The sequence below is a fragment of the Lepisosteus platostomus genome, chromosome 8, assembly GCF_059453375.1.
Source record: "Lepisosteus platostomus isolate fLepPlt1 chromosome 8, fLepPlt1.hap1, whole genome shotgun sequence".
In the NCBI taxonomy this organism is placed as follows: Eukaryota; Metazoa; Chordata; class Actinopteri; order Semionotiformes; family Lepisosteidae; genus Lepisosteus; species Lepisosteus platostomus.
In genome coordinates, this window is record NC_142618.1 from 15,305,709 (window position 1) to 15,321,389 (window position 15,681).

Consider the following 15,681-nt stretch of genomic DNA (forward strand, 5'->3'; position numbering starts at 1 on the left):
CACCCACCATATTTTAAGAATTTGTTCATTGAAATCCACTCCAAAACAAAAAAAACCTGCATTAAAATTACATGTTTTTTAACTTTATAAAGTTAGTTTAAGAATACAGTCATTTCTCAGTGTATCCAGTCCAATCAATTGTTTCCCACTCCGGTCAGATATCTGTGTCACATTTGAGAAAAATACAGAACAGACTCCAGTGGCATAGGAGTAGGCTCCTGCAGAGTTCAAGTGTCTGTGTGCGGCTCTTCTGTTGTATCTTGATTTTAACACAGGTCATGTGTGAACAATTTCAACTGACTGTCATAACTATTTTTTCCACAAAGCTTTATTTATTTGTTGTTACTCACAACACGGAAAACAGTCTTAACATAAAATGGAAGAAACCCATATACCGACTCTCAAAGATTTTATCTAAAAGTGACCTTGTACACAAATAAGAAAAGTAATAAAAATGCAGCCTTATTTTATTATAAAAAACAGAATGTAGTGTGTCTGTCTCTCTAAACACTTTGCATCGGGCGTCTATAACGGGCTGTGATGAATGTATATTTTTAATAAAAATGTACCTTGGCCTGAGTCTGGATTTGTCGACACACAGACACTCATAGACACCTATTCCCTCTCTGTGTTTGTTACAGGTCCTTGGCTCTCTGTGTCCCAGTCTAAGGAAAAGCAGCAGATCAGACTCACTGCAGGAGAGTCCTTCACCTTCCCTGATGCAATAATACCGTCAGGACATCTAAAGTACACAGGCCAGGGCACTATTATAACTGTCCAAAATAATGTCAGTGACACTGACTATGAAACAAGCTTCAGAGGGAGAGTATATTGGGACAGAAGGACTGGACAGATTACCATCACAAATCTAACTGTGCAGGACTCTGGAGAGTTTGAACTGGAGTCAACAAAAGCAAATCGCTTTATCGAGAACTTCATTCTCAAAGTCTACAGTAAGTACAGTCAAAGAGAAATTCACCCTCACAGTCTACAGTAAGAACAGTGGGTGAGAGAATCACCCTCATACTCTACAGTTATTAGAGTCAGTGAGAAATTCACTCTCACTGTCTACAGTAACTACAGTCAGTGAGAGATTCACCCTCACACTCTACAGTTAGTACAGTCAGTGAGAAATTCACCCTCACTGTCTACAGTAAGAACAGAGAGAAATTCACCCTCACAGTCTACAGTTAGTACAGTCAGAGAGAAATTCACCCCCATTGTCTACAATAAGTACAGACAATGAGAAATTCACCCTCACCGTCTACAGTAAGAACAGTCAGAGAGAAATTCACCCTCACAGTCTACAGTAAGAACAGTCAGAGAGATATTCACCCTCACTGTCTACAGTAAGTACAGTTAGAAATTCTCACTCATGTCATGACAGTGTAACTGCCTTGAATTGAGCTTCAGTAATGTGGAACCCGCCCCTCATCTCCTCAGTGTAAATGACAGGACTGGGCACTATGAGAAATGTAATGAATGTGTGTGGCAGGCTGTTGCAGGCCGTGCAGAGGTCACAGCTGCAGGAATCTGGTGCTCTGATGAGCTTCAGCTATGAACCATCCTGTCTAAACAGCCCATCTAAACATTTGGAAGAAAAACCTTCTTTGAAAACTGAGCAGAGGGCTCTCTCGATCCCTCACACAGTAGTGGATGCTGATAAGGCGTCAGAGATGCAGTGAGGGTGCAGCACCTGTAGGTGTTGAACTTTTGTGTTTGTAAAGAGAAAACAGAGAGACGAAGAGTGGAGAAACATGTAAGAGCCTGGGTTCCAGAGGGGTTCAGGTGGAAAAGAGCTACTGACAGTAAAGATAGATTCCTGGTGGGTCTAGTTTGTGAAGAACTATGAGGCCAGAGTGTGTTCCTTAGTGATCTTGTAGACTGCAGTCCCACCTGCTCTGAAAGATGAGCTCATGTGACTACTGGTGGTGTTGTGGACGTGTCGAGCACTGTGGTATAAAGTGCGAAGTGTGGATTAGTGTAAACCAGTGGTTCTCAAACTTTTTGGACCAAGTACCACCCCTAATCCAACCAAAGCATCCAAGAACCACCTACAAGTCATCCTCTCATAGGAACCCCAGAAATTCTCAATGACCAACAAGAGCGTGCGTGCACACACACTCACACATACATATAATAAATATTATAATAATACACTTTATTTGATATAGCGCCTTTAAAGGTGGCTTCTCAAAGTGTTTTACAGAAAAAAAACATTAACAACAACTAATAAAAAAGCACCATTTCAGTGAGAGGGGTGAGCCTGTTTAGTTGAGCAAAGCATAGGTGAATTAATTTTTCGAGCCTTGATACAATTCACAACAGAGTCTAACAGAAATTAAATCGTCAGGCATTTTCTTGACGGCAAAGGTCTCGCGGTGGATGTTGTAATGTGTACATTCATTTCTGGAGCAACCTCTCTAATTCGTGCAGCTACACCGTTATGTCGGCTTGTCATTGCTCTAGCACCGTCTGTACAAACATTTTTCTGTACAAACACCGCATTTTATCCACTCGAGGCCATTCTCTCCAATAAATTCATTCAGAAGCTGAAATATGTGCTCTCCTGTAGTTCCTGTTAGTAGCGGTTTACAGAACAGGAAGTCTTCATGTGACATGCCCTCAAACTCGTATCTAACGTAAACGAGCAAATTGACCAAATCGACTACAGACTCATCTAATTGCAGTGAAAAACATCTGCTCATCTTAATGCGCTCTATGAGTGTACTTTTAATATAATCCTTCATTTCAATAATTCTATGAATGACTGTGTCTTTCAGGGGGAAGGGGGCAGCAGGTCGAGCTGTTTAGCAGCTTTTTCTCCACACATAATACGTGTCAGCTCTTTTGCCAACGGTAAATAAGGTTCTTCAAAAATAGTGTAGCTTACCTGCTTTAGCAATCCGCAAGCCTGCATTTTTCCGCGTTTCCTTTTTTATTTCCGTATTTATTTAAAGTTTTTATTTCATGCGCATGGGAGCGAAACAGAGACGCTCGGTGACATTCTCCTTTTTCCCTATTTGCTGGAGATACAGTAGGTTTTTTTAAATACATTTGGTCACTTGCATCCGTAGCATGCATTCCTATAGAGTGGTATAGAATTACAGAGTATCTCTTGTGTCCACTGAAGTATTAGCGCGCACTGTATTGTAGTACGTAGGCTGCATATTCGACACGTATTAAAATACAAAATATGAAAACCCGTCCCGATTTTTCAGCGCACACCACACAGTTCCAGGGTCATTTGGTGTACCACCTGGAGGCACTCCACGTACCACTGCCGGTACGCGTACCACAGTTTGAGAACCACTGGTGTAAACAAAACAGAAAGCACGAGACCTGAAGGACTCCCAGCTCTGTGGAAGAAGAGTGGGAGGGGCTGCCTGTCCAGCTCATGACTACTGGTCAGTATGGAGGTCTGGCATGACTCCAGTGAAGGACAGAGAAAGGCCTGGGCAGTGGTGGATATTAGTTATCAGAATAAGCTCACTTTAAAGTCCTGGCCCTCACAATGAGATGTATGTTGCATCACATGGGTTGTTCACCCTAGAAGGGTGTACTTCCTGTTTAACTCCCAGTGTCTTCTAGTTTGCTGTATCCAGTGGTCAGCACAGCTGGGTTTCAAGACAGATGAGTCTAGGGTTGAGTGTGCATTACCCTGGCTTCTGTGGAGCTCTGTGACACAACTCTTTACACGGTGGGGATTGGTAACAATTCTAGCCATCCAGGTTGCATAGTGAATCTGAACACATTGAAGAAAATAATAATAATAATAATTTAGTACTCTTATACACTACAATATAGGGGTTTAGATATAGGAGGGACAGTTCACTATACTGGTCTCCTGGACTCTCTCCAGTGACTTTCACTTTCTCACTGAATACTGCACATCGAATCACACACTTTATACACCACCTAACGGTCAAACCACACTCATCGATCTTTCACATAGGAACACCCCCATTGCTATCTGATCCTGAACTGATCGGATTATGATGTCTATGATACAGGACTGGTGATATCGATACCATGCTGAGATCCCTGTAGTGAAGAATGGCATTGCTGTTGTCTCTCTCTCCTCAGATCGTGTCTCCAGACCTCAAGTCAAAAACTCAGATCAGAGACACAACCAGTTCAGCGGTGCCTCATTCAGACAGAACTGCTCCCTGCTGTGCTCGGTGCAGAATGGCAGAGAGGTGACCCTGTCCTGGTACAGAGAGGTGGAGGAGAAGCCCCTGTCTAACACCAGCTCCCCTGATCTCAACAGCACCCTGACTCTCCCTCTGGAGACAGATGGACAATACAATAATACCTACAGCTGTGTGGCCTCTAACCCTGTCAGCAATGAGACAACTACAGTCAACACGTCAGAGCGCTGCAGGAACAGAGGTGAGGCCTGGAGCTCCTAAATGCTGCTATTATAGGTTTAGTGGTTGATAAAGTTTTTACATTTCCTACCAGTACAGAATTAGTGCCACCCATTAAGCTGTGAATGAACTGCCCAGCACGGTCCCAACCTTGTCCTAGCTTTGGACCAACCCTGTCTGAACTCCCAAGTCCAATTAAACCCATCATCCTAGTCCTGTCTGAGCAGTTCCCCCAGTTATCTCAACACTATCAAAACCCTTTCACCCTAGAAAAACCTGAATAGGGTGAAACCTGACCAAAACCTGACATTGATGTGGCTGTCTCTATTCTCTCTAATTGCATCTCTGACATAAAAACTTGGATGACTCACAATTTCCTTCATCTAAGCTGTAACAAGGCTGAAGTCATGCTTATTGGCACACCCCTCCTCCCCATCAACTTTGTAAAACCAATGCCGTATCATACTGTAACCCTATCTGTGGATGGTACAGTACTTGAACTTGAATGGAAACACCTTGGGGTGATATTTGATTCAGGCTTGACATCTGACCCACATGTGCAACTTATTGTCAAAACATCTTAATATCACCTCAGAAACATCTCTAGACTGCGCCGCCCTGTGTTATCACTAACTGTGGCTGAAAAGCTGATCAACACATTAGTCTTCTCCCGAATTGACTGCTGTGATGCTCTACTTACTGGGGTTTCTAAATCCACACTGAATAAACTCCAGTATATCCAAAATTCGGCAGCCAGAATCCTGACCAGGTCTAGTGCAAGTGATCACATTACTCCTATCCTGGAGTCCTTACATTGGCTTCCTGTCAGGTTTTGAGTTGACCTCCAAATTCTCATGCTCACCTACAAGCCTCTGCATGGCTTGGCACCTCAGTACCTGTCTGAGCTACTATCGTCCATCTACTGTCTCCTCTCCTTGTGTATATTTTGTGTATTTTTATTGTTGTTGTCAATCTGTGAAACACTTGTAAGAAGCCACCTTTAAAGGCGCTATATAAAATAAAGTTTATTATTATATTATTTTTTATTATAGTACACAGTCCTAGAATGCTCCAGGAGAGTTGACTGTTCGCTGACTAAATGTACAATTAATGTATTAATATAATCAATCAGTCTGTACTGTAATCTGTAAGAAACGTTTTTCTCTTCTTCTATTCCAGTGAAGTTAATAAATTGTAATAGTAATTCAGGCTCAACAGTCACACTGTCTTGTTAATGTTCTGTGTGTATTAATCTCTCTCTCTGTAACAGATAATAAAAACCACTCTAATAGTGACCAGTCCAGACACTATGCTGTTTCTGCGGTCTGCTCTGTGGGTGGAGTCCTGGCTGTGATTGGGGCAGTGGCTTATCTGAAGAGGCACAGAGACAAGCAGAGAGAAGGCAGGTATCTATCTTTCAGTCTGTATCTTGCTGCACTGTGATTGGATGAAGTATTTATTAATATTGTTACAGCTTCTGTAATATTGTTACAGAAGTGTCTCTTAGATTTTAGATAAAGTTTGTGACACAGGGAAGAATAAATATTTCTAGCTTCAAAAAAGAGAGGATGTTTGCTGAGGTCTGGGGGAGTTTATCTTGGTATGCCTAGGTACTGTACTGTAAGTTGTGGATTAATGATTGCAAAGAAGCAGAGCAGAAAGACTCAGTGTCAGTTCACATTAAGAGGGAAGGAAGAGAAAGAGAAAGTAGGAGAGGCAGGAGGAAGAAACAAGGAGAGCAGGGAGAAGAGAGAGGAGTCCAGAGGAGTAGGGACTTGAAGCTCGCGCCAGGCGAGAGCTCCTACTTCATGATTATCCAAATAGAACCTGACTGGAGACAAGTGTTCGAACCTTGTTAGAGAGAGAGCTCTTTTCTGTGTTTTCAGGGAGCTTGGGTTTCCTGGTACCTCAGTTAGAAACATCTTTCCTGATTAGGGTGCATTTTATGGATTGGGATATAGGCTCCCATTTATTCTGTAGCATCCAGGCTGCAGAGAGAGAGATTTAAGTGTAGGTTGATTCTTATTTTGGCCTCTGTAGGCATAGTAAGAGTTTAGTGCTTAGTAGCAGTCTGGGGGTTTCAGGGTGACCAGAATGTTAGGCCTTGTTTGTAAATACTGTACATAGAGTAACTTGTGTGCTGTGTGTAGTGTAGTTTGTGTTTTGTCATTGTAATTAATATTTGTTTAACTGAGTGTGTCTGGATTAATACTCCTCTCAACAAAGCTGTGCCAGAGAACAAAGAATTCACATGCCTCAGATCTCTGTCTCATTCGGTCTGACAGCCACAGCTGCTGTGTAGAAGCTCTGGAGGTGTGAATAGCTCACCTGTGTGTGATAAGAGGATTAATTACACTGGATCGCTTTCATTCACAAAAGGGCTTTTGTGTATTATAGGGCGCGATTGTCTTCACTTCCTGTAGCTGAAAAGCTGATAGCAGGTGCAGAGCTGAGGTCCTGTCAGTCTGTGAAAGTCTTGGTGTGTGTTTTCTTAACAGAAATGGACCAAATGCAAGTACAAATCGAACACTCTCTCACCTGCTGGGACACGTACAAGCACACATAACAACAGCACAGCACAAACTGCACAAAGAGCGGTACCTATTGGTCTGTCAACGCCACTTCAGGCAGCCACCTCCTTGTTCCTGGTGGACTCCCATCCCAGTACTGATGGGCCAGCCCTGCCCTGGCTGCAGGGTTAGAGCACTGCTGGCAGGATAAGTCAGAGAGGTGGCAGTGTGCAGCATTGTGTTTATTTTAGGTTACTGTGGTTGCATACGAACGGGGACAATGAAGTTTGCAGTTTCTAGTGATAACAATCACAGTGCAGGTTCTACAAGTATGTTAAGGGGGACATGGCCCTGGCTCCCAGTGAACTCTGGCCGGGGAAGCTGGAGTCTCAACTCTCCCAAGCAAAAGGCAGGACAGCTGTTGTGACAGCTCCAGAAGCAGGATCAGTAGTGACTAGAAGCAGCAGTATGAGAAGTCGTGACAGCACTACAAGCAGGAGCAGTAGTGACTAGAAGCTGCAGTATGAGAAGTCGTGACAGCACCAGAAGCAGGAGCAGTAGTGACTAGAAGCAGCAGTATGAGAAGTCGTGACAGCACTAGAAGCTGGAGCAGTAGTGACTAGAAGCAGCAGGATGAGAAGTCGTGACAGCACCAGAAGCAGGAGCAGTAGTGACTAGAAGCAGCAGGATGAGAAGTCGTGACAGCACTAGAAGCAGGAGCAGTAGTGACTAGAAGCAGCAGTATGAGAAGTTGTGACAGCACTAGAAGCAGGAGCAGTAGTGACTAGAAGCAGCAGGATGAGGAGAAGGAGAGGAGGCCATTTGGTTTATCCTAGTTCATCTAGATCTTTTGGTTTCTATTAGCTGTTTCATACTTGTAAATTTCTTACCTTCACTTTGCCGTTTGTCTCTTTCACCCAGCCGTTTCTTGATAAACAGCCTTGAAGACTGACAGATAAATATAGACGACCATGGTTCTGCAGTGGCTCTAAACTATTTCCATGACAGATGACTGTGATTCTGGAGTGATTATAGACCATTGCTGTAACAGATGACTATGATTCTGAAGTTTGTCTAGACAGACGATTATGAGTCTGGAGTGAATCTAAACCATTACTAAGACAGATGATTATGAGGCTGGAGTGACTCTAGACCTTTGCTGTTTTGGTGTGATGGAGGTCTATGATTCTGCAGTCATTCCAGACCACTGTCAATACTGACCTAATAATGCCACTCACAGGCACAGAGGGGCGACTCAGACCCACAGTGGAATAACCCCACTCTCTCCTGTGTGTCTGTTTTATAGGTCCTCCCTCCACCCCTGGAGTGACAGAAAATGAGGGGGTCGAATACACTGAAATAAATCACATCCTCAGCAGCACACAGGCTGAGAGAGCAAACAGAAATGACCAGGTTAGTGACTGACGCACTGCGTGACGCACTGCGACGCTCACACGTACACACTTACTGACACACGGACTGCCAGGCTGACAAAGTGACGAAGACAACCCGTTATAAATGTAACAAACAGAAATACCACGGATTGATCGTCCAGACAATGAGTCTAAGGACCCTCTGCAGTAAGCATACCTGGCAAGTTACATTTTTTAACAAACCTTATTTAATGAACCGGCATGTTTATGATTCACCTGAAGATGCATGAAGGGGATGAAATGATTTCAGAGTGACAGAAATGATTTCAGAGTGACAGAAATGATTTCAGAGTGACAGAAAAGGTTTCTGCACAGGTCAGCACAGGGAGAACTCACCTAAACTAATGGCCATTACAGGTTCAGTCAAAACCATTGAGTCAGATACAGCATCCCTCCCTTGGGAAATATATCGTCACACCCTTAGAGATCCCTGTACCGTACTTTGACTTTACCCATCCTCGATCATTCTTATAATCAGATATAATTAAACTAATTAAGAAAGCAGATTTGCTTTTAAACAGCAATAGTCAGTGTTCCTGTTAACAGCACTGGTGCTGAATAATCGTGTTTCTGTGAGGCAGTGTTTTGATTCCTGACAGTGAGTGAGAACTAATAATACTTGGCTGCTTTGCGATGATACTCTGGGATAGTACAGGGCTTTATAACGAGTGATCAGACTTGTCCTGTCCAGTTGTGCTGTGAGATCAGGGTTATGTTGTTCTTTACTGGTGGAGATTTTGAGGGCCTTTCTGTCTCCGTCTCTGGGTCAGTCCATTCCAGAGTCCAGTCACTCTGTCCCCATGTTGACATTTGTCCATTTTCATTAGGAGTCTGTGTGAGGCTTTCATGTCTGTCAGTCCATCTGTCTGTCATCCCAAAGGAACAGACTTGCACACAATTGATATGCACAAACCAGGAATGAAAATAAACATCCTAATGCCAGGTGGTGCCAGAAAGGTTTAGTCTGGATGTAAGGTGGTTCTTCTGCAAGGGTGTCCCAGCTGTTTTAATGTGGGGAATCTGTTGGCTGTGTGCTGCCTGCTCTGTTGTTGCTCACTAGCCAATCAACATGTGTCCTTTCCTGTTTGAAGATACAGACCACTCCCCCGGCTCCTCCCCCAGCCCCTCCCCTTGCCCCTCCCCCCCTTCAGGCAGACTCCACCAAGCATGGGAGGAAAAAACAACTAATTATCCGATTAACAACGTGAGTGCATTGCTAACAGCTTCTTCATTCATCACGGCCTGTACGTTTACGCTTGTAGTCTGTGTATGGATCAATACTTGCTGATCAGTCGGTGTTCAATCTATTGAAGCAACATTTATGCCAAAAGTAATAAAGTTCTAAAAATGACGTATGCTAATAAAATAAAGCATTTTTATAATCTCAGCGATTCATTTATACATCTACAGGATGTCTCTTCTAATGTCCTGGTGGAGATTTTCAGTATGTTCTTATTTTTTTGCACATGAGGTTTGGAACTAGGAAACGACACAATTTATATATCAAAAAGTACAAGACACCCTAGTTCTCCGGCTGCATCAAGGAAGTAAACAATGAAACATACAATAGATTTCATAAATGGAGATTATATGGAGTAGATTCAAAACTGCAAACACAGAGCAATTTCCTACAAGCTGCACTGCCATGTTCCAGCTGCTACACTGGTTTCTTTTAAGGAAACGCTGGATGAGATCATACTGTAGCTTTGAAATCAGGTGGTTTATTCATTCATTGTTCATGAATTTCCGGTCAATTAATTATTTACTTGATTAATTACAAGATGAATTACTATGTGATGTAATGGAAAACTGGATGAATTATTGAATGTAGTAACAATTACCTTTGACACAAATGATGCTCCAATGATGTTTGTCAGACACTGTGTTGGTCAGTCTGTCAGCTGGTCACCTATTGTGTTCGTAAATCAGTTATGTGTCAGTTGGTCTTTATGTTGGTCAGGCATTGTGTCAGTTGGTTAATTTTGTGTTGGTGTTAATTTTGTAGTCGATTTGTCAGTTGGTTAGTGGGTCTGTCAGTTGGTCAGTCAGTCGGTGTTAGTCAGTCTGTTGGTCATTCTTTGTGTTGGGCAGTCTGTCAGTTGATTGTAATTCTGTCAGTTGGTAAATCTTGTTGATCTGTTTGTCAATCGGTTAGTCGGTCTGTCAGTTTGTCTATCTTGTGTCAGTTGGTCTGTCATTTGGTTAGTGAGTCTGTCAGTTGGCCGGTCTTGTATAGGTCTGTCAGTTGGTCATTATTTGTGTAGTTGGTCAGTTGGTCTGTCAGTTAGTCAATGGGTTTGTTGGTTTGTCAGTCATGTGTCAGTCAGTCTGTAGGTTGGTTGTAATTGTATTAGTTGGTCATTTGGTTATTCTGTCCCTCTGTCTGTTGGTTAGTCAATATGTCCGTTGGTCAATCTTGTGTCAGTTGGTCTGCCGGTTGTTATCATTGTGGTTGGTCAGCTGTTGTGTCAGGACATTAGTCAATGCTTGTTCCAATCTGTATGTACGGTATGTCAGTTAAGCTCTCAGTGTGTTATTGTGTCATCAGTATATCAGCCAACAAGAGTGTCACTCAGTGTGTCAATCAGTCAGTGTGTCAGTCAGATTAAATTTGAATTCTTTAATTTCAGGCTTTACTCCCATACATTTGTGAAGCACTGAAACACAGGATGGATAAGACAGCCGAAGACCGAGTGCTTACTGTAATCACTACTTGATACTTCCAGCCCTGAACTTGACCTTCATTGACCTGTATTTGTCCAGTCTGCTCCATTGCAGAGTGTGACTGTCTTCCTGTGTGAGACGACTGTATTGTTGTGTTCAGCTAGCAGCACCAGACGTGCAGTATGATAGTATCAGAAGATGCAGTAATATCAGTGTTACTTTTAGAACTATTGTAGAAACTGGATTAGCAGTAATATCGGTTACTTTCAGAAGTATGGTAGTAGCTGAATTAATAGCTGTAGCAGTGTTATAAGGGATTTGTCATTCAGCTTGTAGTTTGCTGAGTCCTGTGTCAGTCAGGCAGGACTGGGTCAGTCTCCAGGTGTGTGAGAGTATTGACCACACCTGGACAGCTGGCCCTTGATCACAAGTTAGAAACCCCTGTCAGTCACTCAGCAGAACCTCAGCTGATACTCACTTTTCAGGGTCCACGGTTCGAATCCTTGTTTGGGGAAAGGTTTTATTTGGGGGTGACTTGGTGGGTAGCACTATTGCCTTACTGCTCATTGCTTCAAAACCAGCTAGGGGTGCCTGTGTATGTGGAGTCTGCATGCTCTCTGTGGGTATTCTCCAGGTGCTCTGCTTCCCTCTCACCTCCAATGAAGGTTTGGTTTGATTGAATAGTTGAAATGATCTCTTTCTGAGGAGAGTTAAAGGGGGTTTCATCATAGGGGACATGTGCATGTACTGACTCACACAGCGCGGTGCTCAGTACAGCTCAACACACAGTGAGTCACACAGCGCAGTGCTCAGTACAGCTCAACACACAGTGAGTCACACAGCACAGTGCTCAGTCTCAGTACAGCTCAACACACAGTGAGTCACACAGCACAGTGCTCAGTACAGCTCTAACACACTGAGTCACACAGCGCAGTGCTCAGTACAGCTCTAACACACAGTGAGTCACACAGCACAGTGCTCAGTACAGCTCAACACACAGTGAGTCACACAGAGCAGTGCTCAGTACAGCTCAACACACAGTGAGTCACACAGCGCAGTGCTCAGTACAGCTCTAACAAACTGAGTCACGCAGCGCAGTGCTCAGTACAGCTCTAACACAACTAGTCACACAGCGCAGTGCTCAGTACAGCTCTAACACACCAATTCACACAGCGCAGGTCCCTGTCTGACTGGAGTCGATCTGTTCCTGCCTCCTTACAGTCTTTCCTGGTCTGTGTCTCTGTAGTCTCTCCCCTCTCCCTCTTGTGTTTCTGATGAAATGTTTCTTCTCCTCTCTCTTCTCCTCTCAACCTTTGCCAGTGCGATATACCAGAACTGGGCTCAGGTGAACACACGGGCTCCAAGCTGCTGACTGTGTACGATGAGATTCGGCCGAGGAACAGCGCCCCCTGCTAGCAGAGAGTGTTACTGCCTCCTTTGTACTGACGAGGAGTTCGAGCTCTGTCTCTACGCCCCTGGCAGTGCGAGTGCGGAGACTGTGCCTGGGACAGAGCAGAAGAGCCTCTGCACATCACCTCACACGGCAGAGTTGAACTCTTCACATGGAGCAACAGTGACCCCTTGTGGTTGAACTGGGTACCTGCAGGACTGGAGAATCCGAGACGCCGGTCGACATCTGTCTTCATTCCACCTGTTATTTACAATTATATTCACGCATTTCATGAAAGCAGCATAATTTAAAATACAGCTGATGCTACTATTGACAATCTGTATGAATTATTTTTAGAATTCTGGCAGATCAATAAATAGATCTGGCAGTTTTCATATTCTCATCTTGAGTCTGAGATGTGTGTGATTACATTGCTAATCATATGAATGAATGAATGAAGTAGAAGACTAGCTAAGTGCAGGATTCACTAAACAGTGAGTTCAGAGTTTCAATGATTTACAGTCCTGACTGAAGCACTGGGCTTCTCAAAGACTGAACTGGCCCAGGATTTTGAATGTTTGAATCAGGTCTCCTCAGCACTCTGTTCAGCACTAAAGAGACTAAGCTCCTTCAATCTGGTAGGAGTGTAGGACAGTGCAGGACACTCCTTTCAGACCAAAGAGATTCAGTTCCTTCAGCCTGTCAGCATGGGACACTCCCTTCAGACTAAATAGATTCAGTTCCTTCACTCCTTTCAGACCAAAGAATGAAAAATACTGTGACTCAAATCGTGCAGCTGGGATGTTTATCTCTGGCAGAGAATAACTGTCTACATCTCTGCTGTCTAGACCTGTATTGCATTTGCCTGTAAAATAAACTAATTTATTAACTGACTGCAGCATCCCTGTCTCTTTATTTCAGAGCAAATCCATTCTTTTCATATCTGGGCAAGACAGGGGGTAATACGAGACTGATGTTTGTGACTCTTATATTTTAATATACAGGACTGGATAGTAAATCATGGATATGCATTTGTCTTTCACAAGAGGGAAGATTTCCTTGGTTGTCAAATCATTTTTCCTTTGGTTCAGGAATTATTCCTTACTGCTGTGTGTTTGGTTTTCCAGACTAAGCTGTGTGAGGAGAAGAGTTGTGAGGACGAAGCACTGCCCCAGTGGACGAGTGATTCTGGGGCACAGAAAGGATCAGAAGCACTCTGACACCTTCCGAACCAGTTCGCTCTTGCTCTATGACTAATATCAACAAAACCTCACCCCTACCGTTGTTTTAGAAGTTGATGTCTTTTTTCCAATTAAAACTGAAAAAAAAACTTTGAATTCTTTACAAGTAGAATGGCAGATAAATAAAGAGCAGGTATGGTATATATAAACAAGACAGATCTTAAGCTTTAGTCAAAAGAATTCTTGCTAAAATACAGAATCTCTTTGTAGCAGTATTGAAAAGATTTTTGATTCCAATTGCATTCAGTATACGTGAGAACTGTTGATTTTATCTTAGAAATATTAATACCCAAAGGCTTAAAAGATTTTTGACCTATGTAGCCTCAGCCATGGGCTCATTGGTACTGGGTATGCACTACATTTCAGTGTTTGCCTATGGAAACCATCCATTCATAGCAATAACATGGGGTGGCCAGAGCTGGTCTTGGAAAATAAAACCCTCTCTAACACTGTTGGAATTCAGGGCACTGTGGGAAACACCCCTGTGTGTGTCTGCTTCAGGGTTCTGTGGAAATGGACATTTTCATCACAGTTAAACCTAACTCTAACCTTCACTGGACAGCGCCGTCACTCGCTTGTATCCCTACAGAAGAGTTCTCATGAAAGAAGAGTCAGGCTCACCCAGCATTCATCTGATGTTATTTATCAGTTTCTTTCATTATCTGGTTCACACCTAGTTTAAGATGATGTGTTTATGCTAGAGCCAGAAATTTATAATCTATATTTAACAACTGTACAGGTCTTCAGTTAATTGAGAGTTGGCCTTTGGTGGGTTTATAAGTCCTTGTTATGGTATGACTCTTTAAAAAGAGTCCATATTTCTCCAGAATTGGGGTTGAATAAACCAATTAATTGACCCTCAGCTTGGTTAAACCTTTTTCACCTGTTTCATTGCTTGGGTCCAGAAACGTTCTACTAATGTATTTTGTTCAAGGCCATGTAGCAAACAGACCTCCTCCAGTTGTCTGTATAAACAGCTCTCACCAGTGGCCAGTAATTTTGATTCTTCCAGCAGCCTGCTGGTCGTCAATCCTGATTCCAGCTCTCACCCTATAGCTCCTGCATCGACCCCAGTGATGACTGACTTTTCCCAGCATGCACCAGGCTTGACAGGCCTACTCTCAATCCAGACCACGCTCGAGTCTCAGTGCTCCGGAACAGCCTGTGCAGCAGCTCTCCAGACTGAGTCTGACAGTAACACACTGCTAGTCATCCTGTCATAGTTTAGCTTTTTTGTTTAAGGGTATTGTCCTATTGCATGATAAACTTTTAGTTCGGCGTCACGTTTTCCTCTTACTCTGGTACTCTGGTACTCTGGTACAGTGCAGAATTACTGGTAAACTCAATGACAGCAAGGTGTCCAGGTCCTGAGGCAACAAAACAGGCCCAAACCTTCACACCTTGCTTGGCTGGTATGAGGTTGTTCTGGTCAAAGGCAGTCTTTAGTTTTGAAGAAAGATACAAGCTGTGAAGAAGGGGTTAAATGATTTCTTTCTGCACAAGGACTTCTTGTGACACAAGACATTCCTAGCTTTGATTTATTGCAGGAATGGGGGTTAACTGATAAGAATTCCAGATGCAAGCTAGAGACTCCCCCAACTAAGGAAACTTAAAACCGACCATTAAGAGTGGTCAACGTCTGGGAACTGTCCGAACACTGTGATCTTCCCCCATTACCATGGTAAAAAACTACTTCGGAAATGGTTGAAAAGTGCTATATAAACAGGTTTCGTACCTATATTGTATATATACAATACTTCGGTCTTATTGTTCCTTGCATGCAATAAACGCAGTTGTTTAAACTTCATCTCGGGATCCAGAACTTATTTGTCTGTTACAACAATTTTTGGCGTGACGAACAGGACCTTCCAGAAGGGTCAGAGAGGGTCAGTGCGCAGAATTCAAAGAGGTCTCTTTCTGTCAGTGCAGAATTGTTCTAGCACATCTCAGCATGGCCCTAGTGAGGTGGTCTTTGTTCCCATACCCCCAGGGGTAGGTGTTTCAATCTGTCCTCGGGATGATTAGCAGCCTGGTATTGGTGTAACTAACAAACACACACACACACACACACAC

At 43.3% G+C, this 15,681-nt stretch overlaps 1 protein-coding gene across 5 annotated transcripts in view; it reads left to right on the forward strand.

Annotated features, from left to right (window-relative positions):
* The window catches only part of LOC148656730 (CD48 antigen-like), a 31,413-nt gene extending 18,153 nt beyond the window's left edge, over positions 1-13,260 (forward strand). Inside the window, exons 2-8 of one of the 5 annotated variants that reach the window (XM_088642581.1) lie at positions 642-953; positions 4,087-4,392; positions 5,641-5,772; positions 8,187-8,293; positions 9,405-9,517; positions 10,944-11,015; positions 12,298-13,260. In XM_088642581.1, coding sequence (XP_088498707.1) covers positions 642-953; positions 4,087-4,392; positions 5,641-5,772; positions 8,187-8,293; positions 9,405-9,517; positions 10,944-10,974 — 1,001 coding nt within the window. In that variant the 3' untranslated portion in view covers positions 10,975-11,015; positions 12,298-13,260. Of the gene's footprint in view, positions 1-641; positions 954-4,086; positions 4,393-5,640; positions 5,773-8,186; positions 8,294-8,411; positions 9,518-10,943; positions 11,016-12,297 lie in introns of those variants that run through there. The other 4 variants (XM_088642580.1, XM_088642582.1, XM_088642583.1 and 1 more) reach the window with 4 other exon arrangements.
* Positions 13,261-15,681: the final 2,421 nt, after the last annotated feature.